General features: G+C 57.3%; 3 protein-coding genes across 7 annotated transcripts in view; 2 read left to right on the top strand and 1 right to left on the bottom strand.

Annotated features, from left to right (window-relative positions):
* The window catches only part of Myo7b (myosin VIIB), an 86176-nt gene extending 83303 nt beyond the window's left edge, over positions 1-2873 (top strand). For both annotated transcript variants that reach the window (XM_040758015.1, XM_040758016.1), the window contains 5 exons: positions 284-469; positions 696-812; positions 1919-2002; positions 2103-2222; positions 2589-2873. In XM_040758015.1, the coding sequence (XP_040613949.1) occupies positions 284-469; positions 696-812; positions 1919-2002; positions 2103-2222; positions 2589-2684 (603 nt within the window). In that variant the 3' untranslated portion in view covers positions 2685-2873. The remainder of the gene's footprint in view (positions 1-283; positions 470-695; positions 813-1918; positions 2003-2102; positions 2223-2588) is intronic.
* Positions 2874-3778: 905 nt separating this feature from the next.
* Lims2 (LIM zinc finger domain containing 2) overlaps positions 3779-23009 on the bottom strand; it is a 36967-nt gene continuing 17736 nt past the window's right edge. For 2 of the 4 annotated variants that reach the window (XM_013124021.3, XM_005065308.4), the window contains exons 2-10: positions 21482-21641; positions 19010-19076; positions 18650-18770; positions 8505-8654; positions 7766-7916; positions 6084-6176; positions 5410-5458; positions 5062-5137; positions 3779-4562 (exon numbers count right to left, since the gene is read on the bottom strand). In XM_013124021.3, the coding sequence (XP_012979475.1) occupies positions 4415-4562; positions 5062-5137; positions 5410-5458; positions 6084-6176; positions 7766-7916; positions 8505-8654; positions 18650-18770; positions 19010-19076; positions 21482-21637 (1011 nt within the window). In that variant the 5' untranslated portion in view covers positions 21638-21641 and the 3' untranslated portion in view covers positions 3779-4414. Of the gene's footprint in view, positions 4563-4994; positions 5138-5409; positions 5459-6083; positions 6177-7765; positions 7917-8504; positions 8655-16131; positions 18038-18649; positions 18771-19009; positions 19077-21481; positions 21642-23009 lie in introns of those variants that run through there. The other 2 variants (XR_005881730.1, XM_013124034.3) reach the window with 2 other exon arrangements.
* On the top strand, positions 13198-20297 carry Gpr17 (G protein-coupled receptor 17). Its single transcript, XM_005065306.4, has 2 exons — positions 13198-13553; positions 14925-20297. The coding sequence occupies exon 2, from the start codon at positions 14956-14958 to the stop codon at positions 15973-15975; it is 1020 nt and encodes a 339-aa protein (XP_005065363.1). The 5' UTR covers positions 13198-13553; positions 14925-14955; the 3' UTR covers positions 15976-20297.

Below are 23009 nucleotides of genomic sequence, written 5' to 3'. Positions count from 1 at the left end.
TCTGGGGTCAAGGCCTACGGCGTGAGCCGGGAAGAAGGGGCGCAGAGGGCTGAACTTGATGCACCGGCTTGCTGCTTGAAAGGACCACATCACATGGACAAAGCCCACGCCCACCGCGGCACAATGCCAGGGAGCCGTCACTTAGATCTCTCTGCTAGTCAGACACGCTCCCTGAGGTCCTCAGCCCTTGGCCTGCTCGATTAGTGAATGGGGAGGACACGACACCACCCCCACCCCCACCCCCGGCTCCTGTCGCCTAAGGCCCAGCATGTCTGCCACTCAGGAGCTACCCAAGTACCTGCGAGGGTTTCACAAGTGCTCCCGGGAAGACGCCATCCACCTAGCGGGTCTCATCTACAAAGTCCAGTTCGGCATTGACCAGTCTCAACTGGCTAATGTCTCAAAGATCCTGAAGGATCTAGTGCCTCAGAACCTCACAAGACTGATGTCCTCCGAGGAGTGGAAAAAGGTCTGGCAGAGGAACTGCGTGCATGGGCAGGCTGGTTGGCTGGGGATTCGGGCTGCCTGCCCCTGGCCTTTCCCTGTCCCTGGCCCTGCCCCTGTGCTGACTTCCAGACGGGTGGGCATTGCTCCGGCCTGAGTCCCGGAGCCCCTGGGTGTCCATGCCCTGTGTGCCGGGCCCCGTGTGGGCAGGGCAGCCTGCCCAGGTCCTCAGTGACCCTGTTTTCCTTCAGAACCTCCTTCTGGAATGTGACAAACACAAGAACAAAACCACGGCCGAGGCCAAGGTGGAGTTCCTGAAGTGGATCTCCCGCTGGCCTACCTTTGGGTCTGCTTTCTTTGAGGTGAAGGTAGGCTTTAACCCGTGCTCAGCTCCTGCCCCCAATCAGGCCCCATCCAACTGAGCCCTCAGAGGTATGACCCGGGTGGGTGTGTTCCAGCTGTGGCGAACACGAACTTTTAAAAAGTGCCCGCCTGGGGGCTGAGGAGATGTCTGGGTTGACAAAAGTGCTTGCCTTGCAAGTGTGAGGACCTGAGTTTGACCCTGATGTGGAAACACAGGAACAGGCAGGGCTGGTCACGAATGTTGCCTGCCAGTGGGGGAGGGGGGGGACACTGGCTGGCCAGCCTGTCTGGCGTATTTGGTAAGCTCCAGGAGTGTGAGAGACCTTGTTTCAAAAGATACAAGACATACACACCACACTTACATACACATACACTCCCATGCGTACAACCAGTGAGGCGGCTGTGGATTAAGGCACTGGTCACCCGAGTCTGATGACCTGAGTTCAATCCCTAGGACCCACAGGGTGGAAAGAGCTCGTCAACCCCTGCCCTTGTCCACTGACCACACACACACACACACACACACACACGCTGTGTGCACACGCACTGACCTCACTCTCACACATACTATGTGCAGACACACGCTGACCTCACTCTCACACACACATACACACTGACCTCACTCACACACACACTGTGTGAACACACACACACTGACCTCACACACACACACACACTGTGTGCACACACACACACACTGACCTCACTCACACACACTACACTGTGTGCACACACACACTGACCTCACACACACACACACACTGTGTGCACACACACACTGACCTCACACACACTACACTGTGTGCACACACACACTGACCTCACTCACACACACACAGTGTGCAGACACACACAATACTCATTTGAGAAACAAAGGCGACTGGCACCTGAGGAATGATACCCAAGATTGACCTCCGACCTCCACACACAGGCACACGTGTGCACAGACCACGCAGGTGTGCACACATACCTGCCCTGTATGAACACAAACACACATATAGATAGGAAGTGGTTTCCTGACCCCCTGGGCTTGTCTATAACCATTGTCTCTCTCTCTCTCTCTCTCTCTCTCTCTCTCTCTCTCTCTCTCTCTCTCTCTCCCTCTCCTCAGCAAACCTCCGAGCCTTCCTACCCAGACATTCTCCTCATCGCCATCAACAGACGTGGGTTGCTGCTCATCCACCCCAAGACCAAGGTAGAGCGTGGGGGCTGTCCCCTAGTCTGGGGCGGATGTCTTTCTTCCTGTCCGCCCCTCCCCTGCCGCCAGCCTGCTGCCATTGCCTCTGTGTCCCCAGGAGCTGCTGAACACCTACCCTTTCACCAAGATCTCCAGCTGGAGTAGCGGCAGCACGTACTTCCACATGGCCCTGGGGAGCCTGGGCCAGGGCAGCCGCTTGCTGTGTGAGACCTCTCTGGTGAGCTCAGGCCCCATCCCCCACCCCTGCACAGCACCCAGGGAGGCTGGGATGTTCTCGTTACTCAAATCCATGTGGAAGTCGCTCACTGTGTGAGACTGCCTGCCCGGGGCCAGGCTAAGCCGGCCAAGGCCTGTCGGGGGTCAGATGCGTCCCCGAGGCCGGCAGTCCACGCTCATGTCCGAAGACTCTGAGCCGACTCCGGGCCGTGCCAGCCCCTTCTAGGGAGAGGGTGGGACTCAGGCCCACCAGAGCCAGCAGCGGCAAAGCCCAGCGTGAGGGGGGTTTCCTCCCTTCCTTCAGTTCTGCCGCGGCCTCGGGGCTCTCCCCACCCCCACAGCTCTGACCCCGCCCTGTGCTGTCTAGGGCTACAAGATGGATGAACTGCTGACCTCGTACGTACAGCAGCTCATGAATGCAGTGAACAGACAGCGAGGCTTCGCGGCCCCCGCCAACCCCTAACGCGTCCCGTCCACACTCAGCCTTCCCCGCGGGGATCCCACCCCCTCGGCACACCAGATCTATCGCCCCTCCTGGGTGCAGAGGCCGACGACGGAAGGTCTCAAGCCTCCTGGAGGGTGATGGGTCTCAAGCCTCCTGGAGGGTGATGGGTAACTCCCCCGAATTCACAATAAAAGTCACCTACCCGGAGGGAGCGTGTGTCTCTGCGGGGAAGGGTGGGTGCTCTCTACCCACCAGAGGGTCTCACCCACATAAAGCAAAGGGCACTGTGACTTTTCCCAAAACCAGGTAATAATCACACTCTCCAGGCATGACTTCCCTTGTCCTTCCCCCCTCCCCCTCCTCCCCTCCCCTCCCCTCCCTCTGCCACCTCTCCCTTCCCTCTCGTTCTCAGAGGGTGTCCCTGGAGACCCTGCTTCCTGGGCCCTCTGCACCAGGATGCCCGCTGTGCTCCCAGGACGCCCGCTGTGCTCCCAGGACGCCCGCTGTGCTCCCAGGACGCCCGCTGTGCTCCCAGGACGCCCGCTGTGCTCCCTGGACGCCCGCTGTGCTCCCAGGACGCCAGCTGTGCTCCCAGGACGCCCGCTGTGCTCCCAGGACGCCCGCTGTGCTCCCAGGATGCCCGCTGTGCTCCCAGGATGCCCGCTGTGCTCCCAGGATGCCCGCTGTGCTCCCAGGATGCCCGCTGTGCTCCCAGGATGCCCGCTGTGCTCCCAGGACGCCCGCTGTGCTCCCAGGACGCCTGCTGTGCTCCCAGGAGGGCCTGGCGGAACGGTCATGTCAATGGCAGTGAACAGGACTTTGGAGACCTGTCCAGCCGATAGGCTTTGAGAGATACACGCCACCACACCGCCATCACACACTTACCAAGCTAGCCCACGCGGCCACTGCCACCTGAGGGAATCCTGGCTGATTTTGTCTATAAATCCTGGGAGCGGCCAACCTGGGAGACCCGAGACTCTCTGGCCTGCCTGTCTGGGGGTGTCTCCGGGCGTGGATCCTCCCCAAGCTTAGCTCTACAGTACCGAGGACCCTCCTCGATCCCTCCCCGATCCCTCCCCCATCCCTCCCACAGACCACACCGGCGCTCCTAGTGTGTGAATCAACCTTCATTGCAAAGCATTTGACCACTTGCAGGTCTGAGCTGGCTGGGGCGGTGTGCCCCTGCCCCAGGGGGAAGTGGGACCCCAGCCTTGGTGGGCAGCCGAGAGGCTTTCCGCGAAGTCTCCTGATAGCGAAGGCAATGGGACTCTCGGCCCTGCAGCTGGCTCGCCCCAGAGGTGGCTGGGCTTGCAGTGTCAGCACAGGGACCTAACGTGGCTGAATAACTGAAGGGTTCCCTCTCCCCCAGAAGCCTCCATCTGCACGCTGCTGGCCCTGGGGCTGGGGCAGCTTCCCAGCCAAGCCCTAGGGACTCTCTGAGACTGAAACTTTCCAAGGAGAGTGGAATGGACGGGTGTCGGGCTGGGATCTGTGGTCCAGTCCTGGCCCGGATAGCTCCTGTGCCGGGAGACCGCAGGCACGGGAGGAAATGCCGATGAGGCTGGGCCAGGTCTCAGTGCTGAAGGGAGTACTACATAGCCCTAGGTAGACTGGGAGCAGAGAGGGTGACATCACCAGAGGGAGGGGCCTGGGAAGGAGGAGCAGAAGTGGGAGGGGGCCATCAGGAATTGGGGCAGCAGGGTGAGGGCAGAGGTTCTGCAAGCAGGCACACGAAGGCCGGAGGCCCTTCAGACTGAGTTGACGTCCACAGACTTGGGCTGAGCCTTGCGTGAGGTCATGTCAGACAGCTTCTTCAGCCTCTTCTTCAGCTCCAGGGGGAACCTTTCATAGCACCTCTTACACACAGGCTTCATATCGAACTCCACAAACTTGTTCCTGCAGGCAGAGCCCCAGAAGTCTATGCCCTACCAACCCGACTCCGGACAGGAGCCCAGCGGCAGAGGGGAGCAAGTTTCCCTCAGCTGCCAACCCCCTGCCCTCCCGCGCCAGCCTGACAGAGCCTCCAGGGTAGGATGCTGGCTGGCCAATGGGCGCTCATAGAAGCCTCTCTCCAGAACCCCAATGGCCCCTCTGCTGCTCTTTGAACCCCACCCTCCCTCACAGTCCCAGCCACCCCACACCCTTACAGTCTTCAGGAGGGAGCCAGACACCCACCCGACAGCTTGCACCGTTCCCTGAGCCAGAATGTCCCTCCCCGAAGCCCAGGGTTCTTGTAAGTGTGTAACTGCCTTCGTCACCGTTCTCTGGGGTCCCTGGGCTCCCTCATCTGCCCGGCCGGCCCCTGCCTCACACATGCCCAGGGCTTGCCTGAGGCTGGAGTTCAGGGAGAGCAGGCTGGAAAGTCAGAGCTGCAGAGCGCCCGCCCGTTACTCACTTCAGAGTGAGCTTCATGTTGCAGGTGGAGCAGGAGAAGCAGGTCACGCACCAGGCTTTGCTGAGGGCCGACACCACTGTGAGGCCAGATGTGGGGTTAGCAAGGCCCACCCCGGCCAGCTGCAGGCCAAGCTTTGCACAGCCAGGGCCAGATGGACCCTGCAGCTGTGTGACAAGCTCCCCTCCACCCGCCACCACCAACACCACCACCACCACAGCCACCACCACCACCACCACCAACACCACCAACACCGCTGCTGCCGCCACGCTCCAACCTACAGCCCCTCCCACCCACCCCCATCCCTCCAGGGAGAAAGCAAGGGAGGGGGGCTGGGGACAGAGGCCTCACCGTCACCCTCAATCACACGACTACAGTTGTAGCAGACGTCCCCAAAGAGCTGTGAACAAACCAAGCCATCAGGGCGGTCCACAGACACAGCAACCCCCCCAGTCATTCCTGGGGACACCGAGCCCACTGAAAGCTCGCCCTGGGAAGGCTCACACGTTGAGACGTTGCCCCCCAAGTCCCCCTCATTGCTCCCCACTGGTGAATCCTACTGAAGTCCTCCTGCAAGAGTGAGGGTCAGGGTGGGGCCCCATCCCATCAGCCCCTGGGGCCACAATGGCGTCCTATCAAATGAAGACACTGTATGGACAGCTGCTTACACCTCTTACGCACGGACTTCAAGGCTAAGCCGGAGCCCAGTACCCAAGCGCACAAGCCCGGCTTCTGGTACATCCAACGGGCGTCAGGTGCCTGTAGCACCCCCACAAGCGCTAAGACCCTAGGAAGCATCTTGCTGTGCTTTTTCTCATCGTGTGAGGACACGTTGCCCCCCCCCCAAGAGACAGGGCCGCAGAGCCCATAACCGTTCCCGGGACCTTCTCCAACAGGTCACCCGAGCGCCACGTCTGCACAAATGGAGATGTCCGAACGCACAGCCCCAGTCCCGCTCCCTCAGGTCCTGCAGCCCTTGACCGCACTCCGGCCCCGTGTCTTCTCAGGCCCATGCCAGGCCGTACCTGGTTGTAGTGGGTCTCACAGTAGGCTAGACCTTTCTTCTCATAGTGACGGTGACCCAGGAACGGCTTCTCACACTTGGCACAGACAAAATGCTGAAGGAAAGGAAAGACGGGGTGGCTGGGCAACAGCAGGGCTGCCCCAGGGACCCCAGGACACAGGGAGAGGCTCACAGCTGGGTAGAAATGACCCCAGTGTGGGTGCCGTAGGAGCCAGCCGGGCCTTCTGCTTTTGCTCTTCTCAAAGCAGGGTCTCAGGGAGCCCGGGAGGTTTTCAAACCCACCGTGCAGTCGAGGGTGATGCTGAGCGTCCGACCCTCCCGAGGGGTAGGATCACAGGCGTGCTCTACCGTGCCTGCCTTGCGCTGGGCACTGAACTCAGGTCTTTGTGTAGGTAACGCAAGCGCTCTACCAGCGAGCAGCGTTGCCAGCCCTCATCACCATCTTTGAGCATGTCACAGGGATTTCCTTTGTCACTGGGGTCCTGCTTAGCAAGCAGACCGTGAGCCCACATAGGTGGAGCTGCCCTGATATTAGTAGGTGCCTCCTGTGCCACACACATCCCGACACACACACACACACACACACACACCCGACACACATGCGCACACACACACCCAACACACACACCCGACACACACACACCCAACACACACACGCACACACACACCCAACACACACACCCAACACACACAGGTGCACACACACACACCCGAGACACACACACCCCGACACACACACGCACACACACACCCGACACACACACCCAACACACACACAGGTGCACACACACACACCTGAGACACACACACCCCGACACACACACACACACACACCCGACACACATGTGCACACACACACCCAACACACACACCCAACACACACACCCAACACACACACAGGTGCACACACACACACCCGAGACACACACACCCCGACACACACACACACACACCCGACACACATGCGCACACACACACCCAACACACACACCCGACACACACACCCAACACACACACAGGTGCACACACACACACCCGAGACACACACACCCCGACACACACACACCCCTGAGACACACACATGTGCACACACACACCCCTGAGACACACACATGTGCATACACACACCCAACACACATACACACACACACACACACACATGCCCGGAGAGTATAAGGACAACCTGCCATCCTTTTGAGCATGTGAGGACCCCCGATACCCAGAGACAGGGCAGCACACCCCATAGCCTTTTCTAGTAGGCCACCCTGGACACAGAGATGGCCAGGCCACTGGAGCTGCGAGAATTCTAAGTGTGTCTAGGAGCGTGTAACATCGCTCGGGAAAAGGATAAGAGCTGACTTAGGAGCCCATCACCTCCATGCCTGTGTGGGCCTGTGCACCCAACAGGTCCTACCGTCCGCAGCCCCACGGTTGCTCTGCGCAGACTGTGCCTAAGGCTGATTCCAGATTGCAAAGATAGGTAAGAGGGGAGGTGGGTGTGGCTGTCTGATCGTGGGCTCTGGCGTCCTGGCTCCTATAGAGATCCTGGCCAGAACGAGGAGAGGCTGCCCTCAGAAATGCTTTCACAGGGAACCAGCCACGGCACGGCCTGGGGTGAGGTTCACAGGGACTGTTAACCAGGCCACTTCGTGACATGGATTTGTGTCCCACTTTCAGGCTTACCTCCACATGCCACTGCTTGCCCAATGCGTTGACCACGCGGCCCTCGATTGGCCGGCGGCAGGCCCCACAGATGGGGACGCCCATCTTGTCATGGCAAGGCAAGCAGTAGAGCTCACCCTTCAGCTCTCGGGCATCGGAGGTCAGCTCCTTCCTGGAAGACAGCACAGGGCATCCGCAGGGGCATCCCTGACCTCCTGCAGGACCACTGTAACCCTTGGTCCAGGGAACTGTGCCTGAGGCTCCTGCTCTGGCTGAGCCAGCTTGCTTTGACCTCTGGAGACTTCCTGTGTGCACCCCAGACAGGCCCCAAGGCACAGAATCCCCGCCCAGGCCTGCAGAGAAGTGCCTGTGTACTGTCCAGCTAGCTTCTTGAGAGAAAGGTCTGTTTCTCCTCACCCCCTCCCCTCTAAAGCAGGCTGGCAAGCACGGAAGGGATTCTAGGGAACTGCAGGAGACCGTCAGCTTTTCTGCCCTGTTCCTCCTCTCTTCAACACCAGTACAAACCTTATACACTCCACTCTTTCTTCTCCGTAGTCCAGGGGCTACCCTCCTCAGATCGCAAGTGCCCCTGGACTGGGAGAGCGGTTTCCCACCTCATCCCACCCACCAGTACCCCGCCTCATGAGCGCCCTCTATGCCTACCTTGTTCGCCTCTGCCCTGGGTGGGAATCCCAGCAGCCCCACTGTGTGACAGCCAGGATTGCCCTTGCCGTGTCCGGGGCCAGGACTGGGCACCTACCCACAGTGGGAGCAGCTGAAATGATCCGGGTGGTAGGGGTCATTCTTGAACATGAGGGCCTGCTCATCGATGGCTAGGTGACACCGCTGGCAGATGAATTTGCCCAGGCCCTTGGCCTTCTCCCGGTTGTGGCAAGGCCGGCAGAGGTGCCTGTAAGAGGTCAGAGCCGTGTGAGGGAGGGCTCCTCCCTCTACCTCTTCCCAGAAATGCCTGACCGTCTGCTGGGAGAGGACGTCCAAAGTCCTGACTGCAGCCTCAGTGACAGCTGGGTAATTCAAAGTGAATAAGCCCAAGTTTGAGACAGCTTTTTCCGTCACAAGGCACGGAAAGCCATAGGTAACGATTCTGGAAGGGATGCCCTCCCGCACTCTGCAAAAGACCGGGGGCAGGTAAGCTAGCTCGGCAGGTAAAGGCCCTCGCCACCAAACCTAACAACCTGAGGAATGTGAACCCCAACGCTCATGTGCTGGACCCCACACACGTACACCGGAATGCGGGTGCTTGCTGTCTTTGGAAAGCGTGCTTCCCCGCCAAGGCTGGCTGAGCCTAGGACACTGTGTCACACAGAAGAGATGTCTAGCTGCCATTTGCTGAGGAGTTGTACTTTTCACATGTCTCTTAGGGCAAGCGGCAGTGAATGTGAGGCATGGAATGTCACAGCGCATGGCGGCGTGGCCAAATCCAAGCAGGGCTCATCGCCCCTTCCTCTGGAGCCCGCCGGATGAAGAGGGGCCCTAAGCCTCACAAGTGCTTTCTGTCCCCAGAGACAAGCAAAGCTGTGTCGCACGGAGGCCCCCGAGCCCAGCCACTGTCACCACAGAGTCCTTTTTTGTGAGGACTTCAGTCATTTCTGATTCTGCTCCTTGCCCTGAGCAACAGCTGTGGTCTTAACAGAGAAGGAAATCAACACAGGTTCTGTTTCCTCGCCATTGAGGGTGCGAAGAATTTAGATTCAGGGTCCTCAGGCAAAGGATGCACAAAAACCCCAATCCAATGCCCCTCGACCTCTATTCCGCACCTGTCACCCCAGTAGGGTGATCCTGCTGGGACCTGGCCCTCCTTGCCAGGCTCCAAAATCCACAGAGGCAATTCTGTCACTAGCCTCCAAGGCCAAGCAACCATTAGCCCTCTGTGGATGTGTGTGTGTGTGTGTGTGTGTGTGTGTGTGTGCACGGGCGCGCGCGTGCCCGTGTGCATGCATGCATGCGCGCACACGCATGTGCATGGGCACTGTATATACATATTTGTGTGAGCTGTGCACCAGTGCATGCCGATGTGTGTACAGGTATGTGCACATGTGTGCAGGTCAGAGGTCTGACTCACGAGCCCCCTAGCGCCACCCCCCCAAACCTCAGTGATCTCTGGAATTACGCCATAGAGCATTACTCTCTACACACCCTGAGGTCTTCTGAGACCAGCACAGCGCTAGAGGCCCAAGCAAGGTGTGCGCTGCTACTTTCTGAGCTACTGGCTGTACCTCCACGGGACCATGGATGCCCATCGCGGAGGGAGTGGCTCACAGCTGGTGCACTGGATACGTGCGTGGAGGCGTGACTACGCATGAGGGAAGAGAGAGACGGTGGACATAACCCTGTGACAGCAGCCAAGCTGAAACTGGGGCCAGTGTCCAGGCACAGGTGACCTGGGCTCCTCCCACGCCACGACAGGCAGCGGATGTGGCTACAGCCTTCACTTCTGGGTTCCCTGGAGTCCACCTCCCCCCCGCCCCCCCACATCTGCGCTCTGACGTCACCCAGGACATACACGCAGCAGCCAAGGACACCGGTGCCTTGTCCAGTCACTCGCTGTAATCAGCTCCTTCTCTCTACCTGCGTCCCTGTCACAGGCACGGCCTCACTCCCCATGACTCCCTTCCAAATTTGGCAGCTCCTCCTTAGAATCAACACAGCACGCAGCCAATACAGAAATACACTTCAAAGCTGCTGCTCTCACACCACAGCTCAGGGAGTTAGACCCAGCCTCGTCCACACAGTGAGACACTGTCAAAGTCACCGAACCCAAGGGCGAGAGAGATAGACCAGTTGGTGAAGAGCTTATTTTTGCAAGCACAGAGTCCTGAGCTCGATCCTCAGAATCGATGCTTTAAGAAATTGGACACCGGGATAGCTCAGCGGGTAAGGGTGCCTGCCACCAAGCCTAGTGACCTGAGTTCCACCCCTAGGACCTACGTGGCGGAAGGCGAGAACCAGCTCTCCTAAGCTGTCCTCTGACTTCCGCCACATATCACAGCACGCACACACCCATGTAGACAATCATAGCAGGCTGTTTTTAAAGGCTGGGCATGGCGGTACGCGTGTATACTAACCTCAGTGTTGGGGGAAGGAAGCAGGTGGATCCCTGGGGCTCACCGATCCAGCCACGGTAGCCTAACTGGCAAGCTACAGGCCAGTGAAAGACCCCGTCTCAAAACGACAAAAGATGGGTCAGGCGGTGGTGGCACACGCCTTTAGTTTCAGCACTCGGGAGGCAGAGGCAGGCGGATCCCTGTGAGTTCAGGATAGTCTGGTCTACAGAGAGAGTTCCAGGATGGCCAGTGCTACACAGAGAAACCCTGTCAAGAAAAAAAAAAGTCGGTGGCATCTAAGGAGTCACTCCTAAGGCGTGTCTCTGGCCCCGCACACACACTGCGCGCACACACAGCTCAGCTGCCTAAAATTCTCTTGCAAAAATTTTAAAGTGGCGATGTCCATGAAGCTACCTTGGTAACAGAACACCTGTGATGGGCTGAAGGCGTAATAATAACTCAAGCCCCAGCACGCACAAGGCCCCCTGTTCAATCCTTCGTCTCAGAAAAATGAAAAAAGTATGTGAATCCAAGAATGCTCTGCTCAGGGCAGCCAACTGCATGTCTAGCCAGTTTGACGGAGGACCCAGGTCCTCTGCAATGACAGCCAGTGTGACGGAGGACCCAGGTCCTCTGCAATGACAGCCAGTGTGACGGAGGACCCAGGTCCTCTGCAATGACAGCCAGTGTGACGGAGGACCCAGGTCCTCTGCAATGACAGCCAGTGCTCTTAACTACCGAGCCGTCTCTCCAGCCCCTGACCTTCTTTTCAGTGACAGGGCCTCCACCTGGCTTGGAACTTACTGGTCTGGTTACCATATCTGGCTAAGGAACCCCTAACAACCTCCCTGTCTCCACTCCCCCAGGGCTGAGATTATAGGCAAATGCTACCACACCAAGGTATTTCCACATGGGTTTTGGGGATCGTATTCAGGTTTTCTTGCTTCCCTGGAAAACTCTTGGCGAGCTGTACCCCCAACTCCTTAGGTATGGCTTTAATTTTTTCTCTAAGAGGCCTTTAGAACTTCGCGTGCGCGCGCGCACACACACACACACACACACACACACACACAGAGAGAGAGAGAGAGAGAGAGAGAGAGAGAGAGAGAGAGAGAGAGAGAGAGAGAGAGAGAGGTAAGGTGGAGTGTAAGAATTTGCATGTCCTTTAATCCCAGCACTAGGGAGGCAGAGTCAAGAGATGAGATCAGCCTGGTCTACTGAGTGCTTTCCGGGATAGCCAGGACTACATATAGAAACCCTGTCTCAACCCCTCTCCCCCCAGAAAAGAATTCCCATGTTAAAAATGCATCAGGCCAACAGAAGAGAACAAGCGCTCCTGAAGCCTTGCTTCTGCGGCGACATGTGCCAGGCTGTGGGGCCAGGCTCTACCACCTGCTAGAGTTTGCCACAGGGGGAACGACTTTACTCCTCTGAGCTTTGGTTTCCTCGACTGCCAAAGGGGCGCGGTCCCCAGCTGCACAGCTGTGTGAGAAGACAAACTGCAGACAGATGCCGTTGGGTAGCAGGGCCCCTCCAGATGCTAAGCGCACACCATTGTAAATTGTTTTGCGTGTTTATTTTTCCAGACTAGACCTCATGTAACTGGGGCTGGCTTCAAACTCACTAAGTAGGCAAAGATGTCCTTGAACCTCTCATCCTCCTGCCTCTGCTTCTCAAGCTCCGGGATGCACCGCCGCCGAGCAGTTTATGCGCATCCTTGAGGGCAGAACCCAGGCTTTTGCCCTCACACTGGACAAGCCCTGGGCTGGCTGGGCTATCCCCAGCCATCACTTCAAACCCTTCAACTGGAAACCTCAAGCATTTTGAAACTAAGGAGGCTGATTTGGCTGCGCTGTATTGCTGCCTCGGTAGTGATAAATCAGCCTTGATGAACTTGGATGAGTCACAGGCAATGCCCGACACATCTCAGCTTCGAGACACCCCAGAAGAGCAAGCCATGGTCGTGGAGCCACTGAGGCCCTCCTGCTGGCCACACTCTGCCGAGAAGCCCGCCCAGGCAGGAGCCAGGCCTGCAGATTGAGCTGAGCTGCAGCCCCGCGGCACAGACAGCACCCCTTTATAAGGCGCCTGCAGCTGTGCCGGGCTCCGCATGAAGGCCATGATTTATTCCACACACCCAAACGGGGCCTAATTATACCGGAGAGGACACAAGGACCCTACAGCAAGTGTCTGAAAGAATCCCCTCTCATCTGGCCTTCAGCTCCTCAGCTCCAACCCTGGCATGTACAATAACACCCCCCACCCCCCACCGGCCCAGTAAGCTTGGGATCCTGGCCCGTTGCCATGGTAGCTGACCCCTCCCTCTCCCCCCATTAGTAGAAAAATCATCCCCTTCTGAAATGTCCTGTTGTGTCTGTCAATTCCAGCCAAAGACCCCCACCCGGCCCGGCCCTTGCCCACTCCCAGGCTCCCAGGACGGTCACACACTTGGCCTCTGTGGTGCTCTGTGGCCTGGCTGGGGGATGGGGCTATGCACAATCTGAGGACACACTGGAATATTCAGTGCGTGCTCCCTGGACGCAGACCCAGCTGGAGAAGCAGCCTACCCCACAAAGGACCCCTGAGGAATGAAGCCGCTTTTCAGGTTCAGAGGCGCTGTGGGCTCTCCTTAAATAGTCAAGCCTCCCTCCGACGGCTGCAAGGAGTCCACCTGGAACGCCATTCACTGTCCACCCACAGCTGACCTGCTTCCCGTCCTCTCCCTCCCGCGTCCTCTGCAACAGGTAAGGGGCAGGGGGCGGGCAGGGAGGGTTGGGGAGCCTCTGGGGACCGAGCGGAGGTGACAGGGCATAGACGCCACGCAGTCACACGGGACCCTGGGCTGTTGAACAACGTCCAGGGCCCTGAAAATTCCTACTTTTTATCATTATTTATTAAAGCCATGACTTAGGCTGGTCCTGAACTCACTACATAAAGGAAGGTGACCCTGACCTCTTGCCCACCTTCCAAGTGTTGGGATTTACAGGCACTTGCCACCACGCCCAGTTTTACGTGCTGGGAATCAAACCCAGGGCCTCATGCATACCAGGCAAGCACTCTCTCACCTAAGCTATATCCCCAACCCGAATTCTTCTTTTTGAGCAAGGGGTTGTGCATTTTCATTTTACCCTGAGCCCCCAAAGTTAGGCAGCCAGTCCTGGAAATGCCCCCACAAAGGACAATGGGCAACCCCAGTGCATGGTATGTGAAAAGCCACTCCCAGCTCTGGTCACCGGGTACCCTTGGTCCCCAGAGGTGAGTCAGCACCCTGGAAGACACAGGACTCCCCCACACCCCAGCCTGGGCTGTAGAACACCTTGGCTTGGGAGGGACTCCCTGCTTGCCTGAGGCCCTGGCAGAGGTTTCCTAAGCCCAGCTCCCACCCAGAAAAGCTGGACAAGGCGGACCTGACCAGCTAAGTGAGGGAAACTCTGGAGATACTGGGGTCCTCGGGTGCCGTGACGGAAAGCGTGCCCCTGATGGAGCCCTGCCAGCGAGTGTGGGAGGAGCCAGAAGGTGGGACAAAAAGTAGTGACGTATTGCTCATTGTAGACCAGGTCAGAGTTCAGGGAGGTCGTGGGACTCAGAGTCCTGCTCACCAGGCGAGCCAACGCGAAAGGACGGGTGGGTGCCAAGCACCAGGCTCGTAGCAACAGACCCTACTTACTCACCTATGGGGAGTGTGTTTAAGGAACCCACACACACACACAATGCTACCCCTGCCTTGGGGTGGGGTTAGTAAAGAAAATAATGGCTCTCCCTGTCCTCACAGACTACCAAGCTTGTTTCTCTTGCCCTCCAGGACTAGCTGCTCTACCCTGTAAGCGTGGATAAAATAGGCACGGTGCAGAAAGCAGATTCCAGGTTTGGGGTCTTCCAGCAATTACCCAGGTCCTCCTTACTCATTGAGAACCATGCCTTGGTTAGATTTGCTGAGATTCAGCTAGCTCCAGCAGACACAGAAAATCCTGACACAAAGAGTTCAGCAGCTATGCCAAGCTCAGAATAGCTCCTCCCCAGTTAGTGCCAGGAGATTCTGAAGGCATCAGAGACGTCGCCTCTGACCTTGGGGGGTACACGCCAGGATCCCATAACTGGTTCTGTATTCCCTCCAGCTCTGTTCCCGTTCTGCCTTTAACCTACACCATGAGCGGCCTGGAGGCAGCCCTGCCGAGTCTGACTGACAACTCCTCCCTGGCTTACTCTGAGCAGTGTGGACAGGAGACAGCCCTAGAGAACGTGATCTTTGCTTGCTTCTACCTTCTGGATTTCATCCTGGCTTTTGTGGGCAACTCTCTGGCCCTCTGGCTCTTCATATGGGACCAGAAGTCAGGCACCCCGGCCAACGTGTTCCTGATGCACCTGGCTGTGGCAGACTTGTCCTGTGTGCTGGTCCTGCCTACCCGGCTGGTTTACCACTTCTCTGGCAATCACTGGCCGTTCGGGGAAATCCCGTGCCGACTCACCGGCTTCCTCTTCTACCTCAACATGTACGCCAGCATCTACTTCCTCACCTGCATCAGCGCTGACCGCTTCCTGGCCATCGTGCACCCCGTCAAGTCCCTCAAGCTCCGAAGACCTCTCTATGCCCACCTGGCCTGTGCCTTCCTGTGGGTGGTGGTGGCTGTGGCTATGGCCCCGCTGCTGGTCAGCCCGCAGACTGTGCAGACCAACCACAGCGTTGTCTGCCTGCAGCTGTACCGGGAGAAGGCCTCCCACCATGCCCTGGCGTCTCTGGCCGTGGCTTTCACCTTCCCGTTCGTCACCACAGTCACCTGCTACCTGCTGATCATCCGCAGCCTGCGCCAGGGTCCCCGGATGGAGAAGCAGCTCAAGAGCAAAGCCGTGCGCATGATCGCCATCGTCCTGGCCATCTTCCTCGTCTGCTTCGTGCCCTACCACGTCCACCGCTCGGTCTATGTGCTTCACTACCGCGGAGGCGGGACCTCGTGCGCCGCTCAGCGCGCCCTGGCCCTCGGCAACCGCATCACCTCGTGTCTCACCAGCCTCAACGGCGCCCTGGACCCTGTAATGTACTTTTTCGTGGCTGAGAAGTTCCGCCACGCCCTGCGCAACCTGCTCTGCAGCAAACGGCTCGCGGGCCCACCTCCCAGCTTTGAAGGGAAAACCAATGAGAGCTCCCTAAGCGCCCGATCCGAGCTGTGAGCCTTGAGCTGCGAACCTCAAGCGGGCCCTGTCACCAGGCCAGCTGTGAGGACCAGCTATCCCAGTGGCGCACAGGCTACCAGAGCCAGCTAAAGAAGTCTCTCTAACCCCTCGCCACTTCCCCAGGAAACAAACTGAAATGTCAGCACTTCTCACCCCGCTCCAAGGTCTTAACGGCAAGGCCATCCAGTCTGAAACTCCATCAAGAGGGAGCGCTAACTACAGGGTGCCCTGCCCACCCCTCCACGGGGGCTGGGTTGGCCTGCCTTATTTACAGCAGCTCCCAGACACTCAGTGACTTCACTGGTGCTAAATGGGGAAGAGAGCCACAGGGACATTTCTGGAACAATGGGAACCTTTCTTCCCCACCAAACGACCCTCGTCTTTCATACCACAGATGCCCACAGCAACAAAGCCCTACAGAGGAACCCAGAGAGCAAGCTGCCCGGGACCCAGAAAAAAAAGAGACAGCACACATCTCATTGGAACTAGAGAGGTGTCTAATACTTCCTTTGAAGTGCATGGTATGCCAGCTTCGAGAGACTATCTCTTTCGGAATTTAGGGGACACAGACTCTATGACAGCCACACATGAGCACATTTCAGACTGGTTGCATGTGAGCCCAGCAACCACAGCTCTGGACTCTCCTGCTGTAACCACACCTGCCTCTCCCCTGCCAATGTCTAGAGTTTCTCAGTAGAAAGAGGCCTGGTCAGGCACACGGCATAGATGGACAGACATTAGAGTCTGCTGAGGCAGGGAGTCAGGTGTGCAAACCTGTCTACAGCTCACTCAAGGGGCATCCCCACTTCCTCCAGAGGCTTCTGCCAACCTCAGCTGCCTGGCTTTGAACTGTTGGACTTGTCAGCGTGTCTTGACCAAACTAATGTATCCATTTTTTTCTACTTGTTTGTAACTACTCTTAAACATAATCAAGACTTAAAGTGAAGGAAATTTTTTGTGCTACTTCAACATGATACATGATGCCCCCCCCTGAAATTCTCTTCCCTTCCACCCAAGAATGACCAAGGAAGGCAATGCCCCTCCCTTATTATTGGTTCCAGTGGCCCCCTGCATCATGGAGTTCCAGGCTGTTCTAGACTAGAAGGGCTCTCAAGCGTGACCCTCCAACCGCACCCTGCCCATCAATGGAGAAACCCTATATTCGTCTGTTATATTTTATCTTCCAAAGCACGGGGTAGTGGCCCGTTCATGACTCATCTCAGAAACCGCACGGCCCAGACTGATGGCCCTGATGCTTCTCACCAGTACAGGTCTGTCCACCCTCATGGTCCCTCACCAAGACAGGCTGCTGACCGCAAGACGGTGCCTTTCAGATGCCAGGGCCAGAGCGAGGTCATGTGCCTCCCCCAGCAGCATAGCAAAGCAGTAAGATCATTGCAGGCTGGGGCAAAAGTGACAGAGGGGCTTTGACAGAGAGCCAAGTACCCAGACAGGAAGGACAGTCTCCTGGGACGCTGGAGGGTTTCTGGAAGGCAGCAATGCCTTTTCTGGATCAGGAGATGCAGAAGCAGTCTTGGGTCAGAGGGGGAGAAACTTGAAGCTCTCTTTGGGACCTGCTGTGTTGGAATCTCAAACGAAGATGCCACACAGGCAGGGGAAACTGAGCAAAGGGGAGATGTGAAGGAGGCCCCTGTATTGTTCCGATGCACCATGGAGAGTCTCAAGACTTGTCTTCAAGGGCAGGTATGAGCCCGGACCCAGAGAGCACCTCTGGGCACCTCTGGAGGGAGCCGGCATGGAACAGAGGCCTCAGTGGGAGAGGAGGTGGCTTAGTCAAGCTGTGAGACCACTGGAGGCCAGGGAGAGGACCTAGTGACATCCAAGCTTGACCTGAGATGTAGGGGTCAACGGCTATGCTCAGAAGGACTTCAGGGCACAAAGGTGTTACTGGGAGCTCGCCCAGAGTTTTCCCACGCGGGTGGGAGATGAGGTCATGGCTGCAGGGGAGGTGTAGAACCCACAGTGAGGGCTGGAGAGATGGCTCAGAGGTTAAGGGCACTGACTGCTCTTCCAGTCCTGAGTTCAATTCCCAGCAACCACATGGTGGCTCACAACCATCTGTAATGAGATCTTGTGCCCTCTTCTGGCTTTACAGGGACATATGCAGGCAGAACACTGTATATAGTTAATAAATAAATCTTTAAAAAAAAAAAAGAACCCACAGTGAGGGAGGCAGGGGTGAGAAGAGAGGAAGAAGCTTCCTGGACGAGGGAACTACCCGAGTACCAATGGGGTTTACAGTTCTGAATCTAGGGTGAATTGGGCAGCCTGGCTAAGGGGTGTCTATCCAGCATTCTCCAGCCGCGTGTGTACGGGGAGGAAGACATCTGGGGTCAGCCTGGTACAGCGGCAGCAGGTAGGGTGTCAGGGGTAATAGGGATTCTCCAGCTTAAAACTCCTCACCCATCCATCGCCACTCAAGGCCCTCCATGCCTGCTGTTCCCAAAGAGGCATCTCCTGCCCAGAGGAAGCCCTGTCTGTCCTCACTCTCCTACCTCCACCCTTACCCACACCTGGAGACTGTGCTCCCCGTCTAGCAGGGGTGGAACAAGGACGCTGCAGCAGATCCTGGAAGGTGCGTCACGGGACCGTGGCACTTAGAGGGGGGACAAGAGACGAGCCTCTCTGTCCGCAGCTGCAGCTGCCTCACCTGCCCGCATTCCTCACAAAGCCCAGGTCAGCCAGCTCCACATCACACAGCTCACAGCGGAAGCAGCCTGGGTGCCAGCTGGAGTTCATGGCCTTGATCACACGTCCAATGACAAACTCACCTAGAAGAGGAGCGAGCTCGTCTGTCGGTCACAGCATGCCCCACCCTTCAGTGCCTCCCAAGTCCTGTGTGGCCTGGGGCTCCTCCCAGCTCAGCCTAGCCCAAGCACCCCCCTTCTAGGAACCTGAAGAGCGATGCTCAGGAAGGCGGAGTGAGGAAGGACCCCCAGGCTAAGCAGTGTGCCAGTGCCGCCTGTCCCCTGCTGGTCCCCTCCCCGCTTCCCAGGTCACCAGCTCTTACCGCAGAATCCGCAGCACGGAGCAAACAGCATTTGGAAGTCATGTTCGCAGTACTTCCGGCCCTCAAACTGCAAATGGGGCCACAGACAAAAGACAAGCAAGTCATGCATCATCGCCACAGCCTTGCCCCTAATAAATAACGGGGGTCTGGGGTCTGGAGAAGAGAGCCTTCTAAAGCTCGCTGGAGCAGGGGACGAGCCCATGCAGCTTGTCAGAGCACCAAGTGAGGGTTTCACGGAGATGCTGAGGGCCCGAGGCTGGCTCCTGGGGATTCTGCTGTCTGCTGAGGACCCTGGCAGGGGGCCAAGCTGAGGTGGGAGACGGGCAGAGGAAGAAGAGGTCACATCCGAGTCACTCGTGCCCCTTTGTCCCCCACCTCTGGCAGTGTCCCCAGAGCCGACGGAAGGACCCACGGGGGAGAGGGAGAAAGGGCAAGGCGGGCCTTGGGGAATCGGACTAAGACAAGCACCCGAGTGCTGCCGTCAGTCACAGTCACGCATTGTCCCCAAGCATGACCGAAGTTTGCCTCTGCCTTCCTCTCCCTTAACAGTTTGCCTCTTTAAAAAGAAGAAAATCTGGGGCTAGGGATGTAGCTCGGTTTGTGGAGTACTTGTGTAACGCGTAGGCAGCCCTCGTTTCGGTCCCAGGCTGGCTTGAACAGGCTGTGGTAGCGCACTTGGGAGTTGGAGGCAGGAGGGAGCAGAGGCTCAACGCCATCCTCCATAACTCCCTTCTCCTAAAGCTACATGTAGCTCTCCCCGGTGAGCCAGAGAGGCCACCGAGGCTTGACCTTCCTGAGCAGCGGTATCAAACACCCACTCTGTGCTGTGCTTGGTTCCGGTCTAGCCCCCCCCCCCCGCAGAGCTCTCCCCGGTGCTCTGCAGCCAGCCAGCATCTCTTGGGATGCCTGGAGAGCAACAAGAGATCCTCATCTGACAAGTGAGACACATCAGCCAACCAACGATGACATCAGCCCCTCCCTCCCCCAGAGAGGATGGTCCGGTCCCCTCCAAGCTCTGGTGCTCCCTTCATGCTGCAGCCCGGTGGAGCGCAGCCAGGGTGAAACCAGGCAGCAGGGGCCCTGACTTTGGGTCTGCCAGATGCTGTGGTGTAAATCTTACTGCCAGATTGGTACCATGCTGATGTCACACCACACGGACTGAAATAACCTCAGACACATAAATGATGCGAAACTCTAATGAAATAATGGGAAGTAGGACATTTTAAGTATCTTTTGTATCATAAGTATCTATGTTATCTTCATTTTTAATAAAGTACTATACACTATACCCCTGTATGTTGATATGGTTCAGTGTGTGTGTGTGTGTGTGTGTGTGTGTGTGTGTGTGTGTTTATGTGTCTGTAGGTGCCTCTCTCCCTTGGGGACAGGGTCTCTCACCAGACTGTGGCTCACCAAATAGGCTGGACTGACTGACTGACCTGTGAGTCTCTACTTTCCCAGCGCTGGGACTAGAACAAGCAAGTATACCTGCTTCTTTACATGGGTTCTGGGGATTAAACTCAAGAGCTCAGGATTGCCAGGCGAGCACTCTGATGACCGAGGCGTTTCCTCCCCAGTGCTCGAGTTACTTTGTAGCAACAGCTGTGTTTAGAAAGGACTTAACTACTTGCTCTTGTGAGCAGTGCAGGCAACTCGGGCCCTTCAGTCTTATCTGAACGGTCTCCAGACTCAGTAGCCCCGCTCCTGGTCTCCCAGTTTCTCTCCCAACTGACTCACCGCCTCTGTGTGGCACAGTGCCTGGAACCCCCTCTCTCCCGCTTTGTTTCTGAGACAGTATCCTTTCGCAGCCTCTCATGATGGTGTGTGGCAGGCACAGCATGCCTTGAATCAGAGGGGTGTTCTTCACATGTGGGACAATGGTGTGACTCCTCTGTTCCAAACCCACGTGGCTCCAGCCTCTCACTGCAAAGCTCAAGACCCCACCGGGATAGAAACTTTGCGAGTCCCTGTCTACCTCCCGCCACGCTCCGGTTCCTACCACACCAGCCTCTCCCCAATACCCCACGTGCTTCTGCTTCAGGACCTTTACATAAGCTGTGCCCTCTGCCAAGATCTTCTCCTGCAGAGGGGTGTGTGTGTGTCTGTGTGTGTGTGTCTGTGTGTGTGTGTCTGTGTGTCTGTCTGTCCCTTCTCTTCCGGCCTCATCAAACATCACCTGCTCACCCAATGCCACCCATGAGACCCTTTATCTCTAGGGTGCCCTCACCAGAAATGGAATCACCCAGCCACTGCATTTGCTGTCTGGCCCAACGGAGAGCCAGCATGACGACGGGGTTCTTTCTACCCCAGAACCTGCCCAGGGGCGGCTGAGGGAGACTGACTCCAGAAGGTCCCAGGTGAGGGACGGGCCAACACAGTGCGTGAAACTCCGCTTTGCTGCCTCAGAGCCTGGCCAGGTCGCGGAGCAGCCACAGGGTCAAGAACAGGCTGCCTCGGGGGGAGCGCCCTCACCTCATAGAAGAGCCCCTCGGGGAAGGGCCGGAAGCACTGCGCACACACGAAGCAGTCCTCGTGGTAGAGCTCCCCGTTGCTGTTGACGATGCGCTCTGTGGGGGCGAACCGCGCCTGGCAGCGCTGGCACGCGGCGTCGGCCAAGCATTCCGACATGTTGCTAGAGGGGGGCAGAAGGAGAAGGTCAGCACAGGCCAGCCGGCAGACTACAGGGCCGGCCCGGGACACGTCCCTGCTTCAACGGCCTTTAATGGTGACAGACGCGACACAAGGTTGTAAACTTCCTTAAAACATGAAACTTTGTGTGTTGGGGGGGGGGACGGCACATGTATGGGGGCGGAGACCTGAGGGCTGCAAACCAGAGGGAAATTCCAGCTGGCGTTCCTCAGGCACCAGCCACGGTTTGTTTGTTTGTTTGTTTTGTTTTTGTGGCAGCGTATCTCACTGACCTGGAACTCACCACGTAGGCTAAGCTGGCTGAGTAGCAGGCACCAAGGATACACCTGCCTCTCTCTGTGCCCACCCCACCGTGCTGGGGTATAAGCGCATGTCTTCACTGGTGACTGCTCCACCATAACCACCCCCCCACTGTGAGGCCTGACGCATCTGAAGCTAAAGCCACGTGCTGCTTAGTTTTTCTCAAGTTGACACAAACTGGCACCACCTGGGAAGACGGAACCTCAACCAAGGACTCGCCGCCATCAGACTGGCCTTGGGCATGTGCAGGGGGCATTTTCTTAACTGACTGTTCCTTCGGGACAGCCCAGTTCATGGTAGGTGGTCCTGGGCTTTAAGGGAGCAGCTGAACCAACAGCGGTGGAGAATAAGCCAGTGAACCGCTTTCCTCTGTGGTTTCTGCCTCGGCTCCTACTGCCCTGACTTCCCTCAAGATAAACGGGGGTCCAGTGTGTAAGCCAAATAAACCTTTCTTCCTCAAGTTGCTTTTGGTCAACGCGTTCTGTCACGGCGACAGAAAGCAACTATGACACACTGAGAGCCAAGTAAACCCTTCCGCTCTTGAGTAGTATTTTTGTCACAGGGACAAAAAGCTAACACACAAAGGAGCAAAGACTTTTGCAAGGAAGGAGAGATCAGGGCACAGACAGGAAAGCAAGGGAAGAGAGGGAGAGACAGGGGCATGGCCAGGAAGGAAATGAAGGAGAGACCAGGTCACAGCCAAGAAGGCAAGGACTCTATGCTTACTCCACACACAGTCCAGTCTGACAGCTCCAGCCAACGTCTGCTGGATCTGGAAGAAAGTTGAGGCCTCTCTGTGCTCAGTCAGTGAGGCGTTTCCATACAAGCACGAAGAACTGAGTTGCATACCCAGAGCCACGCCCATCCCCCCCACAAAGCCAAGCATACTGACACCCACTTATAGTCCCAGTGCCAGGGAAGCAGAGACAAGCACATCTCTGGGGCTCACTGGCCTGCCAACCTAGCTTACCTGGGTGAGAGCCAGGGAAAAGTGAGACATTCTCTCTCACACAAACAAAAAATTAAGGTAGATGGTGGGGAAGTCCTGTGT

Source organism: Mesocricetus auratus, unplaced genomic scaffold, assembly GCF_017639785.1.
Source record: "Mesocricetus auratus isolate SY011 unplaced genomic scaffold, BCM_Maur_2.0 Super-Scaffold_100015, whole genome shotgun sequence".
NCBI classification, from domain to species: Eukaryota; Metazoa; Chordata; class Mammalia; order Rodentia; family Cricetidae; genus Mesocricetus; species Mesocricetus auratus.
Note: the sequence above shows the minus strand (reverse complement) of the source record. Positions and strands in the feature narration are given on the sequence as shown.